Source organism: Ochotona curzoniae, unplaced genomic scaffold (genome assembly GCF_017591425.1).
Source record: "Ochotona curzoniae isolate NIBS_2020 unplaced genomic scaffold, NIBS_Ocur_1.0 scaffold_4701, whole genome shotgun sequence".
Taxonomy (NCBI): Eukaryota; Metazoa; Chordata; class Mammalia; order Lagomorpha; family Ochotonidae; genus Ochotona; species Ochotona curzoniae.
The window spans coordinates 50,508,501-50,528,191 of NW_024467122.1; the positions used below are offsets into that span (position 1 = coordinate 50,508,501).

Consider the following 19,691-nt stretch of genomic DNA (forward strand, 5'->3'; position numbering starts at 1 on the left):
ATATGATTCTCCCCTAGGGTGAGGAGGGAGAAAGAGTAAGAGGATTTTTTTTTTTTTTGGTGTGATCTTTATTGTGAACATGAATCTTAAATAATCAAAACTTGTTTTTTAAAAAAGTTTTGAATGGTTGCTTAGTGATCTCTGAATCCGTTAAGGTCCCAGCCTTGGAAATCAATGGGCTTCCCTCCTACTGACCAGATTTACCAACCTCACTTAGTTTTATTTTACATTGCACATGGGGCACGTGGCACTTGGCAGTCACCAAGGTAAAGTGAATGTAAGATCTATCACTCACTGAGATCCTGGAGAGGAAAAAATCGCACTAATGTGTTGAAAAGATGCCGAGTGCTCGCTTCGGCAGCACATACACTAAAACTGGAAGGAGAAGATGCTGAAAGTTGAATCACACACTAATTTTTCCACAACATCTACAACTTCATGAGTTAGATACAAACCATTTCAATTGATCTAGGTTTCTACTCATGGAATTAAAATACAATTTAGGTCTCTCCGTTTCCTAATATTTTCTCCCGTTTTCCACACTTTAAAGTAGTAGTTAAAAATACCGAAAAAGGAATCATAGACGGGGGGAAAAAACAAAAACACAGAAGCTTTCATTTTTAAAGGTGTTTATTAGATTGTTTTTCCCTAAAAATCTCAAGCTTTAAACTATAACACAACACTCATAAATACACTGCAGGTTTACAATTTACACTACGGAGAGTTCCTGTGATTAGAAGACTTGGGATTTCTCAGATCAAACCCCGAGGTTTGTGGGATGAACTATCTGGAACACAACACAGCAAAATATGAACCAGACTGGCTGCAAGGTTGCTGCGTAATAAGAAAGCTTCCTAATGAAAGTTCTAGCTGATTCCAACTCACTTTGCTTGTTATCTACTTGTTGAAGGGTTGTTATGTCTACACATTTGAGATAGCCAAAGAAAACAGGCTTTATTCCTTCTGAATGCCAGAAGTTTGCTATATTTATTACTAATTCTAAGTGAGTATTCAATGTCCTAAGACAAAGTTCCTTTACCATGGATTACCAGAAATCAAACCATCAGCACTCAGACCCCCACCCCCAATATTTACAAATTTATGGAAGAGAGCAGTCCCCATACCTGCCCTTCAGGTTCTCAAGTTCCCTGTGATGCAACATGCTCCGCATGTGTTCGTCCATCTCCTTCAAAATTAAAGAAAGCAGGTTAAACTAAGGGCCACTGCTTTATCCATTCCTGCTTCTACTTAATAACAACTGAGGCACAAGCTCCTGCATCCCAATTTTTTTTGCAGCGTCTTCTCAATTCAACATGAATCAGTTCTTTACTAAATAATTTTTTTATATTACTCAGCCATTAAAAAGAATGAAATTCTACCATTTGCAACCAAATGGTCCCTACTAGAGATCATTATGCTCAGTGAAATAAGTAAATCCCAAAAGGACAAATAACGTATGTTTTCTCTGATAGAAGGCAATCTTCATGAAAATTATAAGATCAACAGCCCTTTCAATACTGTTTTTGCTGCAACCCATGGGTTTTATTATTTTCGTTTTTATTTTCATTTCTTCAAAATAGTTCCTTTTCTCTTCATTGATTAATCGATTACACAGTAGCATCATTTTCTCCAAATAGCATTTGTGTTTTCTTTTTCATTTCTTCATCGACACACTGGCATGTTACTTAAGTAGCATGTTACTTAATTCCATGGTGCTATAAATATTTTTTTAACTTTATTCCTGTTCTTGATTTTGTTTTATGGCTTCTCACTGAAGAAAATGTATAGTAACTGAGTAACAGATTATCATATTCAGATGTGAAGATACAGTGCAGTATGCATTTCTGCTTCCAAATCAAAGATGGACACACAATGAGACTGTTGGATGTGTCTTGACAATGGAATGCTGGACTGTCAGCAATTGTCTGCACCAGCAATGTCAGGACTCGCTTAAATAGCAGAATGATGGACTTACGACTGTTTATGAAGGCCTACAGTATTCTAATAATATGAGGGAAATAAGTTAGGGGAGGAGATTTGGGGAGGAGATAAAGAAAATCCCAGAATCCCAGGAACTGTTACCATAAAACTAAAAATAAGATAGAAGGGAAAAAAAAAGAAAGAAAGAAAGAAAGAAATACAAAGTAACCCCAGAAAACAAAAATAAAAAAATAATTCACTTTTGGCTGCTTTTCACATATTTAATTTTTGAATAAAATAAATTCTTAGATATATTTAAGTGACTTTCTCTAAAATGGTTGAAAGCTATTGTCTTGAGGAGGCAAAAGATTTAAAATAAACTAGGTTAAATAATACCCTCTTATAAAGAACTTGCTTTCTTAAAGACAAAAACCTCACAAATCACTTTTCAACTATTTGGCTACGTTTATCATGCTCTCCCTATTCTACTGAAAGTTTAAGAAATAAATATTTGTTGAATGAATGTAAATGAACAACTCGATTCTAGTAGGAGTTACAAACAACAGAAATTCTCTACAGCAGATCAGGACGTTTATCCTGCATTATCCTCCCTGTCCATTCCCCCTGTGACCCAACTGATCTGCTTGATTCTATCGAAAACTTAGAAAATTAATAGAATCCTCTCTCATTCCCTCATTTCATCATTATTGGGAAGTAAATAAAATTTGTGGAGAAAGTTGTCACCTAAAAACATGTACACATGAGAACACACTTGGGCATGTGCTTGCACATAAACATCTCAAAAAGCTGCCATCTTTCACTCCAAATAGTCAAATGTCATAACATAGTGTCTATATGGGGTGAATGCTGCAGTACAGTGGGTTAGGCCACTCCTTGGGATGCCAGCATCACCTATCCATGCTGGTCCACTCCACCTCCAATCCACTTTCTAATTAATGCATTTGGTGGCTCAAGGACCAGGACCTTTGTCACCAACGTGACATGAGACATAGTTTCTGGCTCCCGGCTTCTGTCCAGCACAGCCCCAGTTGGGGACATTTGGGCATAAAATCAATGGATGAAATTTTTTCTCCCTCATTCCCTGTCATTTTGCCTTTCAAATAGATAAGTTAAACAAACAACAACAACAGAAAAAAACAAAAACAGACAGACCAGTACAGTAGCCTAGCAGCTTAAGCCAGAGCCTTGCATATGCAGGAAATCATATGAGTGCTGGTTCTAATCCCGACAGCCCCACTTCTCATCCTGCTTCCTGCTTGTGGTCTGGCAAAGTAATCAAGAACGGCCCAAAGCCTTGGGACCCTGCACCCATGTGGGAGACCAGAAAGAAACTCCTGCCTCCTGGCTTCAGATCAGCTCAGCTCCAGCCATTGGAACTACTTGGCTCCTGGCTCCTGCAGCCACTTGGTAAGTGAAACACCAGACAGAAGTTCCTTCTCTCTCTGTCTCTCCTCCTCTCTGTATATCTGACTTTCCAATAAAAAATAAGTAAATCTTTAAAACAACAGAAAAAAAGAGATAATATTTATTTACATTTGTAATAAAAAAAAAAAGGACTTCCACACTACTGAGTATTACTATTACGCCCTGGATAAGTGCGTCAAATATTTTCTTGCTTGAACCACATAGTGCTGAGGGTGTATCAACCTCATAGACACAAGGATGAAGAGAAGTGAACCTGTTCATTTAGCAAATATTTATCAATATCAAAAATACTTATCACGTACTAAGTACAGTGCCAGGAACTGAAGGAACACATATGAATGTACTCAGTTTTGCCTTCTGAGATTCATAGTAAAGTTACCAAATTAGGTCTCAAAACCAGACAGCTCTGACACCAAAGCCAACGTTTCAGACACATCACACTTGCAAGCATCTAGCACATTAATATTTTTCATTACATTCGGTTCATGTATTAAAAACAGTACAGCCTAACAACTCATTATTACTTTAACTAAGATTCAAAAAGACTTCCTTTAAGTGGCAATTTTACTAAAGATGACCATGATTTCCTTCCTATCTCTTCAAATGTTTCATTCGTTGCAAGCCTCCCCTTTGAGCTGCCAATAATACGCCACTAACTAGAATGAACAGAGTTGCATCAGGTTTATGAAAGAATACAGAAAGAAAAAAAAAACCCCAAGAATATGTAATACCTCAAGTCCTTAGGCTTCCTGTGATTCAGTCTGTCCTTGATTTGGAGTTACAAGGCAAATCCCTTTCCTTAAGCTACATTATAATGGGTTTTGTTCCTCATAACCAAACTGTTCGTGATCAAAACAATTCTTACCTAGGTTATTCTGTGATATGAAAACTGATCCTATATCCAGTTCTTTCAAATTGTTATCACTTGGGTCCAGTACAGTAGCCTAGTGGCTAAAGTCTTCATCTTGCACATGCCAGGATCCCATATGGGCACCGGTTCTAATCCCAGAAGCTCCACTTCCCATCCAGCTCCCTGCTCGTGGCCTGGGAAAGCAGTTAAGGATGGCTCAAAGCCTTGGGACCCTGCACCCACTTGGGAGACCAAGAAGAAGCTCCTGGCTTCAGAATTGGCTCAGCTCCAGCTACTGCAGCCAGCCGGGGAGTGACTCATTGGACAGAAGATTTTCTTCTCCGTCTCTCCTCCTCTCTATATATCTGACTTTCAAATAAAAATAAATCTTTTAAAAAAAAACTTATCACTTAAAAGTTGGGGGCCCCCCTTTTTAAATTTATTCATTTTCACTGGAAAAGTAGATCAGATTTACAAAGAGATGGAAAGACAGAGAAGGATCTTCCCTCTGCTGGTTCACTCCCCAAGTGGTCGCAACAGCTGGAGCCGATCTGAAGCCAGGAGCCTCCTCCAGGTCTCCTGTGAGGGCATAGGGTCCCAAGGTCTTATGCCAATCTCCAGTGCCCTCCCAGGCCTCAGGCAGGGAGCTGAATGTAAAGCAGGGCAGCTAGAACATGAACAGGTGCCCACCTGGGATTCCGGCACATTCAAGGTAAAGATTTCACCACTATGCCATTACACTGGGACCTTAAAACTATTTTTTACATGACTTTTCATTTATTAAAGCAATTCATTGAATCTTTTGCTAAATTTACAAGCAAAAGCTGATCTTCCATCCTGTTCCCAAGGAATGAATTAGTGAGATAGGCAAGTTTTCAAAATAATTGGAAAAGACCCATAGACACAGTCTTAGGGTAGCAGTCCCAAATGCATATCTTCTCAGATAACAGGCTTCTATTTAGTTCCTCAAAGATTAATCAGCATTATGTTGTTAAGGGAGGAAAGATTTCATAAACAAACTTGGAAAAAAAACAAGTAATTCTAAAAAACAAAAACAAACTCCATTATTCTTCAGTGTTTTATACACTAATGGACATCAGCGAGGAAGGAATGTAGTAAACAGCTTCCCCCAACCAGACACCCTACTGTCATTTCTCCTACACAGCGTTTGCATAAACCAAGGTTACATTAATTTGAGAAACCAGAGGAAAGTATTACTTCAACATAAATTGTTCAGTTTACTAAAAACACCACAGTTGTTTTTCCAACCAAACCAATTCGTTAATTTCTTAAACCTTTTTATTCACTTAAATCATACCATTCCCTTGCTTAGAAACCTATAATTTCCTTTCCCTAAAGCAGAGGTGACCAACTCTGGTTCTTGAATTACACAGATGACAAAAATTATTTACTTATTTGAAAGGCAGAATAAGAGAGCGAGAACCAGAGGTATCTCCAATCTGCTAGTTCACTCCCCAGGTGGCCACCATGACCCAGGTCTGGGCCAGGCTGAAGCTAGAAACCAGGAACTTCATCCTGGGTTGGCAGGGGCCCAACCGGCTCATCATCTATTTTTTCAGTTGCACAGGTTTACAAAGTGTGGCTTAACCCAGTAAGTCACAAGGCAAGAAACCCCTCCCCAAGCATACTTTAAACCAGAACAGGAGGAAATGCCCCCAAATTCAAAAGGGCACAATCATAGTCTTACAAAACTACAACTCTACAAAAAGGCTGCTATCATTTACCTCTGAGAACCAGCCTACCCATCTCTCACTTTGTCCCCTTCTCCCTTCAGCCTGAAAGCAGTCATAGGAATTTTGATTTGCTGACAATTTGCATAAACCTTGATGGAAAAATCAAAAACTAGAAAGGCAGTTCTATCAGCTTTGCACAAAGGAGCTAATACATATGAAACATAATTCTAGAATTCCAATGGGCTTTTTTCATCACCAACAGAAATCCTAAATAGGGGGAAAAGTCTTCACCTCATCCTACTGTATGGCTCATAACCACCTAGCCCAAAGAGAGCCCGACTCTCTTCACTTCATTACTCATCATAGTCTAACGATTCCCAAGAATCAGATAACCCCTCTGTTCCATTTCACCAGGGTCTCTGTATAGATCTGAAACATCTCTCTTATTGCTAGGAGTCTTTCAAGATTCACTTTATCCCATCTGATTTCCCTGGCTAATCGAAGTCTGTGAGGCTCCATGGTTCTCCGAATTTCCAATGACAATCCAGAGCATCTTAAAATCATACAAAAATAATTCCTCCGTATTCAACCTAGTAGCATCACTTTGAAAGCAAACAAAAGACAAGGCAAAAAAGTGAAAGTTTTCTTAAAGTACCGATAAAATTCTTTTATGCAAGAAAAGGGTCTGCTGTTCTTTGGACAACAGCCCCATCTTGTGGACGTCTAGGATACTGTCACTATCGTTCTGCTGTACTGTACTTCACAAGCACGCAGGCACATAAGTGGGGATCTTCAAAAATTTCAAGGAAGATATATTACAATAAACTTATGAATAGATTCAAAGCTTTCTGCGCCAAAATAAAGCTAACCGTTTAGCTATATCTTTCCACAAACTTTTGGCAGTGCCCTTGTATAATACACGCTGTATCCTTAGCTTATCAAAAACTACCTGGTTTTAAAAATCTCTGAAAATAGTATAAACTCAACCTAATATTGTCTCTGTAACAGCTTACTTATGTTTTTCTGTACTGTTTATCTTAGGGTAACCTCAAAATCTGAGTAGAAGTTAAATAATATGGCTACTGATTTTTTTTGGAAACTAATGAGAAACAAACCAGTGGAAAGGGACCACAGTTTTGAAAAAAATCATAAACAAGAGTTTTAGAAACTTTTACCCATCTATTAACAACATGTCTCTGAAAACACAATTAGTTACAAAGCCCCAGACTAGCCTCCTCCATTACCTTTTTGGAGCTGTACACAATGTGGCACAGTATGCATTTTCGTTCTCGTACCATAGTGACCAGATCCGAAGCACTCAACTTCACACCTGCAATGAGGAAGTGACATTCAGTGACCTGGTTGGGTAAGCGCTGGATTTTGAAAGAAGACCCAAAGGTTTTCTAGCTCCAACCTTTTTCTTGAGTCCCCCTGGTCCTAGACGCGCTACACAAGATTTTCAAACCATTACTACAGCCAGCACTGTTTCACCCTCTAGACAGCGACACCAGATTCTAACAGATACACCTGCTTTCTACACAGGGGATTTGGTTTATTCCTTGTGAGACCTCAAGGCTTTACATCGTGAGTTTCCGAGATACTCCGCTTTCATTTCTAACTCTTATACAAAACTGTAAAAGGACCAATGGATTCACTTCTGTGGTCACTCAGCAGTTGCCTGGCTACTGAAATTACATTTTAAATGATACTGATGGTTAAGATAATGTCACTCAATAATAAAGTTTAAAATGTTAGGAATATATAATAACAATTTGGACTGCTGAGAAAACTGAATGCCAATAAGCTACTAAAACAAGAGCTAACTTTACAGGGACAGTATTATATATGCTTTCAAGGATTACTAATAAAATCCTAGATCACAAAATTAACATAAAATCACTTTGGTGTTAAAATTTATAGCATATTTGCTTTTCTAATTCCTTTCATTTATTTATTTCTGAATTTCTGTATTTTGAGTTGATGATTAATAACTTGAAATTTTTTAAACATTTCTGATACTATCTTTCTAAGCTTTATTTATTTGGAAGGCAGAGTAATAAAGAGAGACAAGGAGGGAGGAAGAGGAAAGGGGAGGGAAGCAGTAAGAGAGAGCGCCAGAAAGTTAAGAGTGAGAGAGAGATCTCCATCAATTTATCTTCCATTTGCTGGTTCATTCCCCGAAAGATCACAATGGTTAGAGCTGGACCAGTGCAGATCCAGTGGCCTTCACTTTCTTATTAAAAAAAAAAAAATCAGCAAGTGTAACTGCTTGCAAAGTATTCAATTAAAACAGAACACTTAGTATATAAGTCCTAAGTGGATTCCAACCCAAAACGAACGAACTCCAATTTGCATGGCCATAAATTGCATAAATTAAAAAATTGCATTATGCGTTCCAGTAACAACTAAATGAGTTCAGTCTTTTCAAACGGGAAATAGTGCTCCCATTACAGGTCTTAACAGAGATTAGAAGTCAAGGAAATACCAAGCCTCTAACATCAGGGATCTCAACCAAGGTGACTAAGAGGTTACAGTCAAGTTGAGAAAGTCAACAAGCAATGCAAGGACTCCCACCCTCACCGTCACCGGGCTGCCTTCATACCCATTCTTAACATTGACTAAGAAATCTTGCAACTTTCCTCCAAATTGTGAAAAACAACAGTTGTTTTCTTGAACCCAATATTCTAAAAATCCTACAAAATTATGTTCTCAATGTCCTAATTACCGTCTTCCCTAGGTTAACATCATGTCGTGTCTTATTCTTTTCTTCCACAGGCTCATGCTAAGTCAGCAAGTCCTGGCAGCACTGTCATTGTGACTCCACTCTCCAGTGTGACAAGCATGCATGACTTTACATCTGCTCAGTCTTCGTCCAACAGCTTTACTCTCATTTCCTGCCTTGACTCTGACCTCCAATATATAAAAAAAACCTTAAATCCAGACTGGCTTATCAATCAACAGGGAACAGCGGCAGGCAGGCAAAGTGCAGCCACCGCGTTGGGATCTCCAGACACCATCCCGTGCTTCAGTACAGTCTTCCTGGGCTCACATCTCGGATGTCGCTCAAACCTGGCAGCAACAGAGTTCCAAGTCACCACTATTTCATGGCACTTGTAGTCCATCTGGAACATCAACGACTATTTTCCAAACATTTATTATGCAACTAAAGGCTTAAAAATACCTTTTGGTGTCACAGAATTGTACCTGAAACACTACCACACTATCACACTCTACTGTTAAGACCTACAAAATAAGTAAAAACAGGCTAGTTAATGGTAAGTAACTATATGTGATTCCCCTAACCTTACTCTAAGGAAAGGATCTGTCACTTTGCATATTATATCTCAATTCAGTATCTCAGGGGTTCATACAAAATTTAAACTTTGACCAATGCAGAGTGTCAAACACTGAAAAACAAAGGCTAATTATTGGTCTGGTGGAGGTTGTTGGAGGCTGGGGGAGGAGATGTCGGGGAGTGTTACCTGGGTTTGAATTCCACTGTATATGCCTCCATCTTAAAAGGCGACAGAAAATTTAAATTTTTCTGGTGAGCAGGACAGGACAACAGGGAGACAGGGTTCTGACAGGTGCTGTCTGTGCCCTTACGCTGCAGACAGGCTGAGAAACAAAAAGAAGACCTACAGTTGTGGGAGGCCTTCACTTGCTGGAGTCAGCCTGATCATGAAACGTCAAGACTCCTAGCTAAGGGAAAACTTGACCAAAGCGTTAGGAAGTAGTTCTGAGATTAGCTCAAACCCAGAACTTCAAAGGCTTATTCTTGGTTAGCTCCCATACCTGCTGTTGCTGCTTTTTTTTTCTTTTGTTTTTTATTGAAAAGCTTATTTATAGAGAGGAGAGACGGAGAAAAAGATCTTTCATCTGTTGCTTCACTCTGCAAGTGGCCACAATGGCCAACACTGAGCTGATCAGAACCCAGGAGCCAGAAGCTTCCTCCAGGGCTCTCACATGGGTTCAGGGTGCCAAGGGTTTAGGACATCCTCTGCTATTTTCACAGGCCATAAGCAGGGAGCTGAATGGCAAGTGGAGGAGCGAGGACAAGAACCCACGTGCATATCGGAACCTGGCGCATGCAAGATGAGGATTTAGCCACTAGGCCATCACACCGTGTTCCCGCACCTGCTACTACTACAACGGCAGATTCCTCCCTCCAAAGGCAAGTGACTAAGGGTTTCCAGAATCTAGCATCTTTGAAGGTAAATTTATAGGCATTTTACTCACGAAAATTTGCCCCCCCCCCCCGTAATCTCCAGCAAGATTGTGTGTACCATCCACTCCACAGCAAGACAATTACCAACCACCCTATAGCCAGCACAGGACCACAAGCAAACAGGAAGTTCAGGATGTGACTCAGGAAAGGGCATTCCTGATATAACAGAAACCCAGCCTCCTGAGACAAGAAAATGTGGTAGAACAGCTCAGAATGAACAAGCATCAGGTTCCAATTATTTACTCAGTTACAGAACCTGGCCAAGTAGTATGCCCTACAGAGAAAGATAACCTGGAAAGAGGCTGGAGTAATAGCGACCCTAACCAATAGAAGCATTAGAAAATAAAGGGGCCCAGTGACGTGGCCTAGCAAGCTAAAGCCCTCACCCAGAGCATGCCCGGGATCCCATATGGGCACCGGTTCTAATCCCGGCAGCTCCACTTCCAGTCCAGCTCCCTGCTCGTGGCCTGGGAGAGCAGTCGAGGACGGCCCAAAGCCTTGGGACCCTGCACCCGCGTGGGAGACCCAGAAGAGGTTCCTGGTTCCCAGCTTCGGATACGCGCAGTACCAGCCATTGTGGTCACTTGGGGAGTGAATCATCGGACAGAACATCTTCCTCTGTCTCTCCTCCTCTCTGTATATCTGACTTTGTAATAAAAATAAATAAATCCTTAAAAAAAAAAAAGATAAGAAAGGAGCTGGCACGGTAGCCTAGCGGCTAGTCCTTGCTTCATACACACTGGGATCCCATATGGGCATTGCTTCTAATCCCAACAGCCCTGCTTCCCATCCAACTTCTGCTTTGTCTAGGAAAGTCATGGAGGACGGCCCAAAGCCTTGGGACCCTACACCCACATGGGAGATCCAGAGGAAGCTCCTGGCTCTGGGTATCAGATTGGCTCAGCTCTGGCCGTTTGTGGCCAACTGGGGAGTGAATCAACAAATGGAAGATTTTTCTGTCCCTCCTTTTCTCTGAAAATCTGCCTTTCAGGTTAAAAACAAATCTTTAAAAAGAGGGAGAGAATGTTGGAGTTTACACAAAGCTCCAGTCTATCTTTGTAAAAACCAATAATCACACATTACAAAAAACATACTAAGCCAAAATGTGTTCAAGAAGGGTGAGCACTGGGCACAGCAGTTAGGAACCCAGCTGGGATGCCCACACCCCATGTCACAGTGCCTGGGTTGGAGTCTACTCCAATTCCAGCTTAGTCCTAATACACACACGTCAGACATCAAAATTTGTAACTATTATGTCTTCCTGATGAATCGATCCTTTTTTTTAAAGATTTATTTTTATTATTATCATTTTTTTATTGGAAAGGCGGATAGACAGAGAGGAGAGACAAAGAGAAAGATCTTCTGTCCGATGATTCACTCTCCAAGTGAGTGCAACAGCCAGAGCTATGCCGATCCGAAGCCAGGAGCCTCTTCTGGGTCTCCCATGCGGGTACAGGGTCCCAAAGCCTTGGGCCGTCCTTGACTGCTTTCCCGGGCCACAGGCAGGGAGCTGGATGGGAAGCGGGGCTGGCAGGATAGAACTGGCGCCCATATGGGATCCCGGGCGTGCAAGGCGAAGACTTTAACCACTTGTGCCACCGCGCTGTGCCCTGAATCGATCCTTTTATCATTGGGAAATGAACCCTTTAGCAATATTCTTTATCTTGAAGTCTACTTTATATGATACAAATGGAGCCATTCCACCCTTTTTGCACTGTTTGCATGGCATAATTCTCCAGTGCATTAATTTAAGCCATCTGTCTATACATTAAAAGAGCTTTATCTGTATAGGAGATCTTTATTGCAACTAGGTTGCTCTCCTGGAGGGCTACAACAACCAGAGCTGCACTGGGCCAATCAGGAGCCATGAGCTCCAGCCAGGTGTCCCTAACCAGTTGCAGGAATCCAAGTACTTTCCTGGAAATTAGCAGCAAGCCAAATTTGAAGCAGAGCAGTCAGCAATCCAGATAGCAGTGTATACAAGTGGGAGAGATGGCTCAAGTACTTGAATCCTTTCACCCATATGGAAGAGCCAGATGAAGTTCCTGGCTTTATCCTGGCCTATCCTTGGCTGTTGCAGGCATTTGGAGAATCAAAACGCAAATGAAAGGTCTCTATCACCCTCTTTTTCTCTTTCAAATGAGTAAAAATTTTAAAAATACTACCAATATAAGAACCAAAAAATACTACCAAAATAAGTATCAAAATAATGTGTTAATAACACAAAATAGGGAAATAATTTTATCATTACGTAGCATGGACCTCAACAAATGCTTTGACAAAACTAAGTCTGTTGGGCCCGGCGCGGTGGCGCAAGTGGTTAAGGTCCTCGCCTTGCACTCCCAGGATCCCATATGGGCACCGGTTCTAATCCCGGCAGCCCCGCTTCCCATCCAGCTCCCTGCCTGTGGCCCGGGAAAGCAGTCGAGTACGGCCCAAGGCTTTGGGACCCTGCACCCACATGGGAGACCCGGAAGAGGCTCCTGGCTTCAGATCGGCATAGCTCTGGCCGTTGCGCTCACTTGGGGAGTGAATCATCGGACGGAAGATCTTCCTCTCTGTCTATCTGCCTTTCCAATGGGAAAATAATAAAAATAAATCTTAAAAAAAAAAACCAAAAAACTAAGTCTGTCCATGGCCATACCACTGTCAACATGCCCAATCGCATCTGATCTGAGAAGCTAAGCAGGGTCAGTCCTGGTTAATGCTTGGAAGAAGATGTAAGTCTATAAAAGGCATGACTATGAAAGCAGACTGATGGGGGTTGGCACTGTGGTGTAGCACCTAAGGGCCAACCTGCAGCACCACTACCCCATATGGGCACCTCCATTTCTGATCCTGTTAATGGTCTGGAAAGGCAGCAGAGGATGGCCCAAGGCCCTGAGACCCTTCCCCCACATGGGAGAGCCTTCCCCCACAAGGGGGACCCAAAAGTTCCTGGCTCTGGCTTCAGACTGATTCATCTCCAGCCACTGTGGCCATTTGGGAGTAAACCAGCAGATCTTTCTGTGTCTCTTCTTCTCTCTGTAAATCATCCAATAAGTAAATATTAAAACAAAAAAGTGAGGGGCCCAGCATGGTAGCCTAGCCACTAAAATCCTCATCCTGCATGTGCCAGGAACCCATATGGGCACCGGTTCATATCCTGGAGATCCAGCTTCCCACCCAGCTCCTTGCTAGTGGCCTAAGAAAGCAGTCAAGGATGGCCCAAAGCCTTGGGACCCTGCACCACATGGCAGACCTGGAGGAAGCTCCTGTCTCCTGGCTTTGGATTGGCTCAGCATTGGCCATTGAGGTCATTTGGGGAATGAATCAACAGACAGAAGATCTTCCTCTCTGTCTCTTCTGCTCTCTGTAATATCTGACTTTCCAATAAAAAAAAATAAACCTTTAAATATATATTAATATATTTTTCTTAAAAAGCAAGCAGAGCAGCTAGAACATAAACTGACACTATACAGGATGCTGGTATCACAGGCTGATGCTTAGCGCGTTTTGCCACAACACTAGCCCCAAGATTTACTTTGCATTTATTTAGTTGAAAGGCAGAGAAACAAAGAAAGATCTTCCATCTGCAGGTTCACTCTGCAAATGGTTGCAAGAACTGGAGCTGGGCCAGACCAAAGCAAGAAGCAAAGAGCTTCATTCAGGTCTCCTAAGTGGGTGCATGGACCCATTTTGCACTGTTTCCAGGCACATTAGCAGAGAGCTGGATCGAAAGTAGAGCAGACGGGACAACAAACTAGCATCCATAGAGGATGTCAACATTGCAGAGAGTGGATTAGCCTGCGGTGCCACAGTCAACCCCCATAATATCTTGATTTATAACAAAACTAGGTTTCATGCAAAAAACACAGTATATGTAAAACAGCTTTGAATCTAGGCTCAGATAATTATAAACAAATTTTTCATCAACATGAATATCCTGGGGGAAGTTAGAAAGCTTTGCAAAATTTAAACATTCTCACCATAAAAAGTGAGATGTAAGGTAATGCATAGGTTAATTAGTTCCATCTAGCTACTCTACAATAAGCAAATATTTTAAGGTATTATGCTGTACACAATATATGTAATTTTTCAGCTTAAAATTAATATTTTAAAAACATGATTTGCTTGAGAGACAGAGTGACAGAAAACGAAAGATCCTCCATCTACCTGGTTGCTACCCAAACACCCACAACAGCCAGAGCTGTGCCAGACTTAAGCCAGGAACCAGGAATTCCATCCAGTCCTGCCATGTGAACAGCAGGGGCTCGTGTTCTGGCCATCTCCTGCAACTGCTTCCCCAGGCACACTGGCATGAGGTTGGATCAGAATCAAGGCAGCTGCTGGGACTCAAGCCAGCATTCCAATACAGGACAACAGTCCCAAGTGGCAGCTTAACCTGCCACACCACAATGCCAGCCCTCTAAAAACTAACTTTCTAAAAACAGAAAAGTGATAAGAAGCTGAACAACTTTTTCACTCTACGAAGTCCTTTATACAGCAGGATATCCAATATCCCACATATCTAATCCATTGCCAAGCTATCCTTCTAAACATTTTGAAAACAATCCAAAATAAATAAATAAACAAATAAATAAATTCTGCACCTCTTTGGATGATGAACCTAAACTAAATGTAAATCACTGCATTAGGGTAACCAAATTGCCACACAGCACACTCTAATTCTGAGCAGGTGGTTTAATTTCTGTGCCTCAGTTTCCACACAGATCAAATACCACATTATTGCACTACTGTGAGGAATAAATTAGTAAATCCATTTAAAGAAGGCACCTACTAAATCTTAAACGTACTTAATGATTAGTATGATAGTTTGATGACAGCCTGTCCCAGCAGAATATACACTCCATAATGACTGGTACGAATGTCTTCTTATCCATCATTTTATTTTTGTTACTTGGCAAAGTCATCTAGACTAGGCATCCATTATTTGTAGAACAAATTAGCACAGATGTCTAGAATAGAAACAAGTAACAAAAAGTCGAGTACAATGTTCAACAGCATTATCGTAATTATACAAAAGGAGGAAACCATGTTTCCGCCAAAGGCCATTTGGGTATTTGTAACATCATTTGTAGGCCATACTAGATTATTAACTTAAAAGTCAGCCTTATGGGCCCAGCGGCACAGTAGCCTAGTGGCTAGAGTCCTCAATTTGCCTGTGCTGGGATCCCATGTGGGTGCCAGTTCATGTCCCAGCTGCTCCACTTCGCCATTAGCTCCCTGCTTATGGCTTGGGAAAGCTGTCAGGGATGGCCCAGAGCCTTGGGACCCTGCATCTGCATGAGGGACCTGGGGGACATTCCTGACTCTCGGCTTCAGCTCCAGCAGCTGAGCCACTTGGGTAGTGAGCCAGTGGACAGAGGATCTTTCTGTCTCCCCTTCGCTCTGTAGATATGACTTTCCAACAAAAATAAATCTTGGGCCCAGTGTGTGACCCAGTGGCTCAAGTCCTTGCCTTGAACACACCAGGATCCCATATGGGCGCGAGTTCTAATCTCAGCAGTCCCGCTTCCCATTCAACTCCCTGCTTGTGGCCTGGGAAAGCAGTCAAGGATGACCCAAAGCCTTGGGAACCTGCACCCGTGAGGAAGACCTGGAGGAGAAGGTTTCTGATTTCTGGCTTCAGATCGGCGCAAGCACCGGCCATTGCGGTCACTTGGGGTGTGAATCATAGAACAGAAGATCTTCCTCTCTGTCTCTCCTCCTCTCTGTATATCTGACTTTCCTATAAAAATAAAATAAATCTTTTTTAAAAAAAATCAGCATTGAGGGTCTGGCGCGATGGTGTAGTGGTTAAAGTCCTCGCCTTGCATGCCCAGGATCCCATACAGACACCAGCTCTAATCCTGGTGGCCCCGCTTCCCATCCAGCTCCCTGCTTGTGGCCTAGGAAAGCAGTTGAAGACGGCCCAAAGCCTTGGGACCCTGCACCCACGCGGGATACCCAGAAGAGCTCCTGGCTGCTAGCTTCGGATTGACTCAGGTCCAGCTGTTGTGACCACTTGGGGAGTGAACCATCAGAGGGAAGATCTTCCTTTCTGTCTCCCCTCCTCTCTGTATATCACCTTTGCAATAAAAATTAAATAAATCTTTAAAAAAAAAAAATCAGCATTGCATAGATTTGCTGAATTTCAAGTCCAAACTTGCTAGCCCAAATAATTTCACATGCCTTATAGGGCCAGCAGGCCAATATTTCCCACCCTTATTATACTATTAAAATGCTTGCATCTGTTAAAGTCAAGATTTACCCTGGTGAGAAACATCAATATATAGTATCTCTAACTGGATATCTAAGAAAGTGCCCAATAAAAACTGCCTCTGGGGGGAAAAGGGACCTGGGAGGCCCTTGATTGACTTCTCATCAAAGCTCTAGTGATTGCTACAAGTTTAGTCAATAACAAATTATAATCTTTAAAACAAAACTACACCCATTTTTTTAGACCCAATTTCTTTTAAACCCAGTCACTGGCAACCATTATTCTATTTCTAATGCTAGTCTGTATATGCAGTACATATTTTTTTCTTAAGACCATAATGATTAGAAAACAGTCTGCTTTGCATACCCAGTATTAGTACATTAGTGAGCTCATTATAAACATACACATTTTTTAACCAGCCGTCTCCTGATGAATGGGGAACTGTCTTTATTTGACAGTCTCTTTCAGAATCAAAATCACACACCCTAATTCACTCGCTCACTGGTAACCTCCCATTAAGATACTCCAACTACAACACACACAATCGAAATACTTCCCAGAACCAAGTTCTCCAGCATCCTTGCTTCCTCGATACAGCAGCCTTCACTTCATGTGTGCTCTCCTAGAGGTACAACAATCCCCATGCACAGCTTTTAATTATCTTCCTGTTCAACAAAGCAACCGGTTCTGAGCTAGTCAGATCAGATTCCTTCCGTCCTCAACCTCCTTCCCAGACCATTTTTAAAAGGATTTATTTTGTTTTTATTGGAAAGTCAGATATACAGAGAGGAGGGGAGACAGAGAGGAAGATCCTCCGTCTGATGATTCACGCCCCAAGTGGCCACAGTGGCCATACTGTGCTGATCTGAAGCCAGGAGCCAGGAACCTCCTCCAGGTCTCCCACACGGGTGCAGGGTCCCAAGGCTTTGGGCCGTCCTCTACTGCTTTCCCAGGCCACAAGCAGAGAGCTGGAGAACGGGCGCCCATATGGGATCCCGGCACGCTCAGGGTGAGGACTTTAGCTGCTAGGCCATCCTACCGGGCCTCCCAGACCATTTTCTAATTTTTAAATTCTCTTCCAACAAAACCTCTAGTAAGTGTCGTTAATTAAAAGCTCCTACCATTTTCCCGAGTTTATAAACTGTAACAGTATGATTTCCCAGCACAAGTAGTTGGAACATGTAAACCACCGTAACAGTAAAAACACGAGCTTCCGCATCATATCAGACAATTTCGCCACTTACAATGGCTACATTACCTTCAACAAACCACCTTCAGAACCTCAGCAACCCCATCTGACTCTGCTGCTCAAAGATCGTCTTCCATCACAATTATCTCAGTTTAGGTGACACCTGAGTGCGATGGACACACGTGTAGCATATGCTAAATAATGCCTAGGTGAATCTAAATATTCTCTTCCACTCCACCACCAAGTGGGTACCAGGGCTCAAAGAATTTTGTTTTGTTTTTTTACGATTTCCCATGGGATGTGAAGCAGTATCCCAATCTCAGTAAGCACTCAAAAGTCATTAGTGGTTTATAAAAACAACTCACTATTAGACCATTATGGTGGATAGAAGACGCACTTGCAAAGAGAACTTCCTTGACTAGGACGGCGGTCCTAAATTGCTACGGGACGTGGAAATCTCAAACTTTCCAAGATGGCTTAATCTTAGCTAATTACACTGAATAGATGGGGGAGGGGCAGCGGAAGCATCTCCCCGCCATAACAAAACACCAAGACTAGTATTCAATATTAAATGGACACATAGTAAACACTCCATAAGTTGCTATTATCAACACGTCTAAGGAAGGGAAACCAACCGACGGAAAGAGTGACTGTAAGGCAGGGGAGGCCCAGGAGGAGCCCCCCGGCTTTCATGCACCAGGGTCTGTGGATTCCCGGGGCCGAAGGTCAGCGGCCTTCCCTGGAGGTTAAGGGCTTCGGAGTCACGTCTCTTTCTGGGGGCCAAGGACACAGTCGGAACGCCTCGGCGAGAAATCTGCACCCCGAAGCCAGAGCACTGGCTGTCGGGAAGCCCGGAAGCCCGTGCGGCTCGAGCAGAGGGGTCGGCCGGGCCGGCGGGAGCGCAGAGCCGGCCGCCGTCCCACAACCCCGCAGCCCTACAGCTCGGCGCACGAACAGACCATCGGGACCCTCGGGCTCCCAAACGCACAACGCAGGCCAGTCCTCCGATACTCACATCCACAGACGACCCCTCTTACTCCATCAAGCCGCCAACGGCCCGGCGAGGGAGCTCCCTCACGCCCCGAACAGACCCCCCCAGTTCTGGGTCCGGCGACCAGCTCCGGACCCGCTCCCCGCCGGGCACTGCCGCCGCCGCCGCCGCCAGCGCGCAGGCGCGCAGCCGCACTTCTTTTTTTTTTTTTTTCCCTACTTTTCAATCCGCCTCTCTCAATAACCTAGCTTTATTTAAACACGAGGGCGTGAACAACGGACACAGGGTAAGAGGCTTACGGGAGAAAGGCAGGGCAGCATGCTTGGAGCCCCGCGGCTGTGCAGCGTCCGGTGGTCTAGCCTGTCCCGTGCCTGTTTCACCCTGTTTGTGCTTTCCGGGCCTCTGTCTTGGCGCCTCGTTTCTGCCTGGGTCCCCCACCTTAGGCAGTGATCCCTTTGCAAGGTAAATTTCCAAACCATTGCATCCTGGCAAAACCTAGCTGAAGTCTAATGGCAAAGTGCACAAGCTTTGGGGACGGAGGGACCCGAGCTGAGCTCTTTAACTGCCAGACTCAGAACCCTAACCATGAAAAGACAGAGGAGAGAACAAGTCAGTCAACTACCCCAGCCACACGTCTGCAGTAGGAAACTGGGCAAACGGAGACTCTAAGATGGAATATGTCAATTAGTGGATTCTTCAGTGACCTCATCGTGCTTGGAATGGCAAGATTGGCAGCAACTCATGACTACTGAACTATCAACACCACTTGAGCAAGACCCTTGGAGCATGCCCCATATCAGGGATCTGGGATGAGTGTGAGACCAGGTGGGGCTTCTCCCTTTACCTCCCCCCTTACTCCAGATACAGGAAAAAAATGTTGAAAAAAATAGTCTTACCCACTTTCCTGTAGCCCTTGAACTTTTGTGCCCTAATTAACTATGTAAAGATTGTCAAAAATAAAGAGAAAAAAAATGGGGGGAAAAGTCATTGTTAAAACCATAAAAAAAAAAAAAAGATTCTCATCAAGCCCTTTCCCTGGGCCAGATTCCAGGGCAGTGGGTAGGCACACAATAAGGTGTCCAGTAATTGCATGGACTTAATTGTACTCCATTTGAAATTATTAAAGGCCCACTCACCAAGACATGATTAGCAACATTAACTCCTAAGTTGA

At 42.9% G+C, this 19,691-nt stretch overlaps 1 protein-coding gene across 6 annotated transcripts in view; it reads right to left on the minus strand.

The window, feature by feature from the left end:
• The window catches only part of ZNF106 (zinc finger protein 106), a 51,778-nt gene extending 33,095 nt beyond the window's left edge, over positions 1-18,683 (minus strand). For 4 of the 6 annotated variants that reach the window (XM_040969979.1, XM_040969977.1, XM_040969980.1 and 1 more), the window contains exons 1-3: positions 18,545-18,660; positions 7,155-7,240; positions 1,125-1,186 (exon numbers count right to left, since the gene is read on the minus strand). In XM_040969979.1, the coding sequence (XP_040825913.1) occupies positions 1,125-1,186; positions 7,155-7,208 (116 nt within the window). In that variant the 5' untranslated portion in view covers positions 7,209-7,240; positions 18,545-18,660. Of the gene's footprint in view, positions 1-1,124; positions 1,187-7,154; positions 7,241-18,544 lie in introns of those variants that run through there. The other 2 variants (XM_040969976.1, XM_040969981.1) reach the window with 2 other exon arrangements.
• Between the last annotated feature and the right edge of the window lie 1,008 nt (positions 18,684-19,691).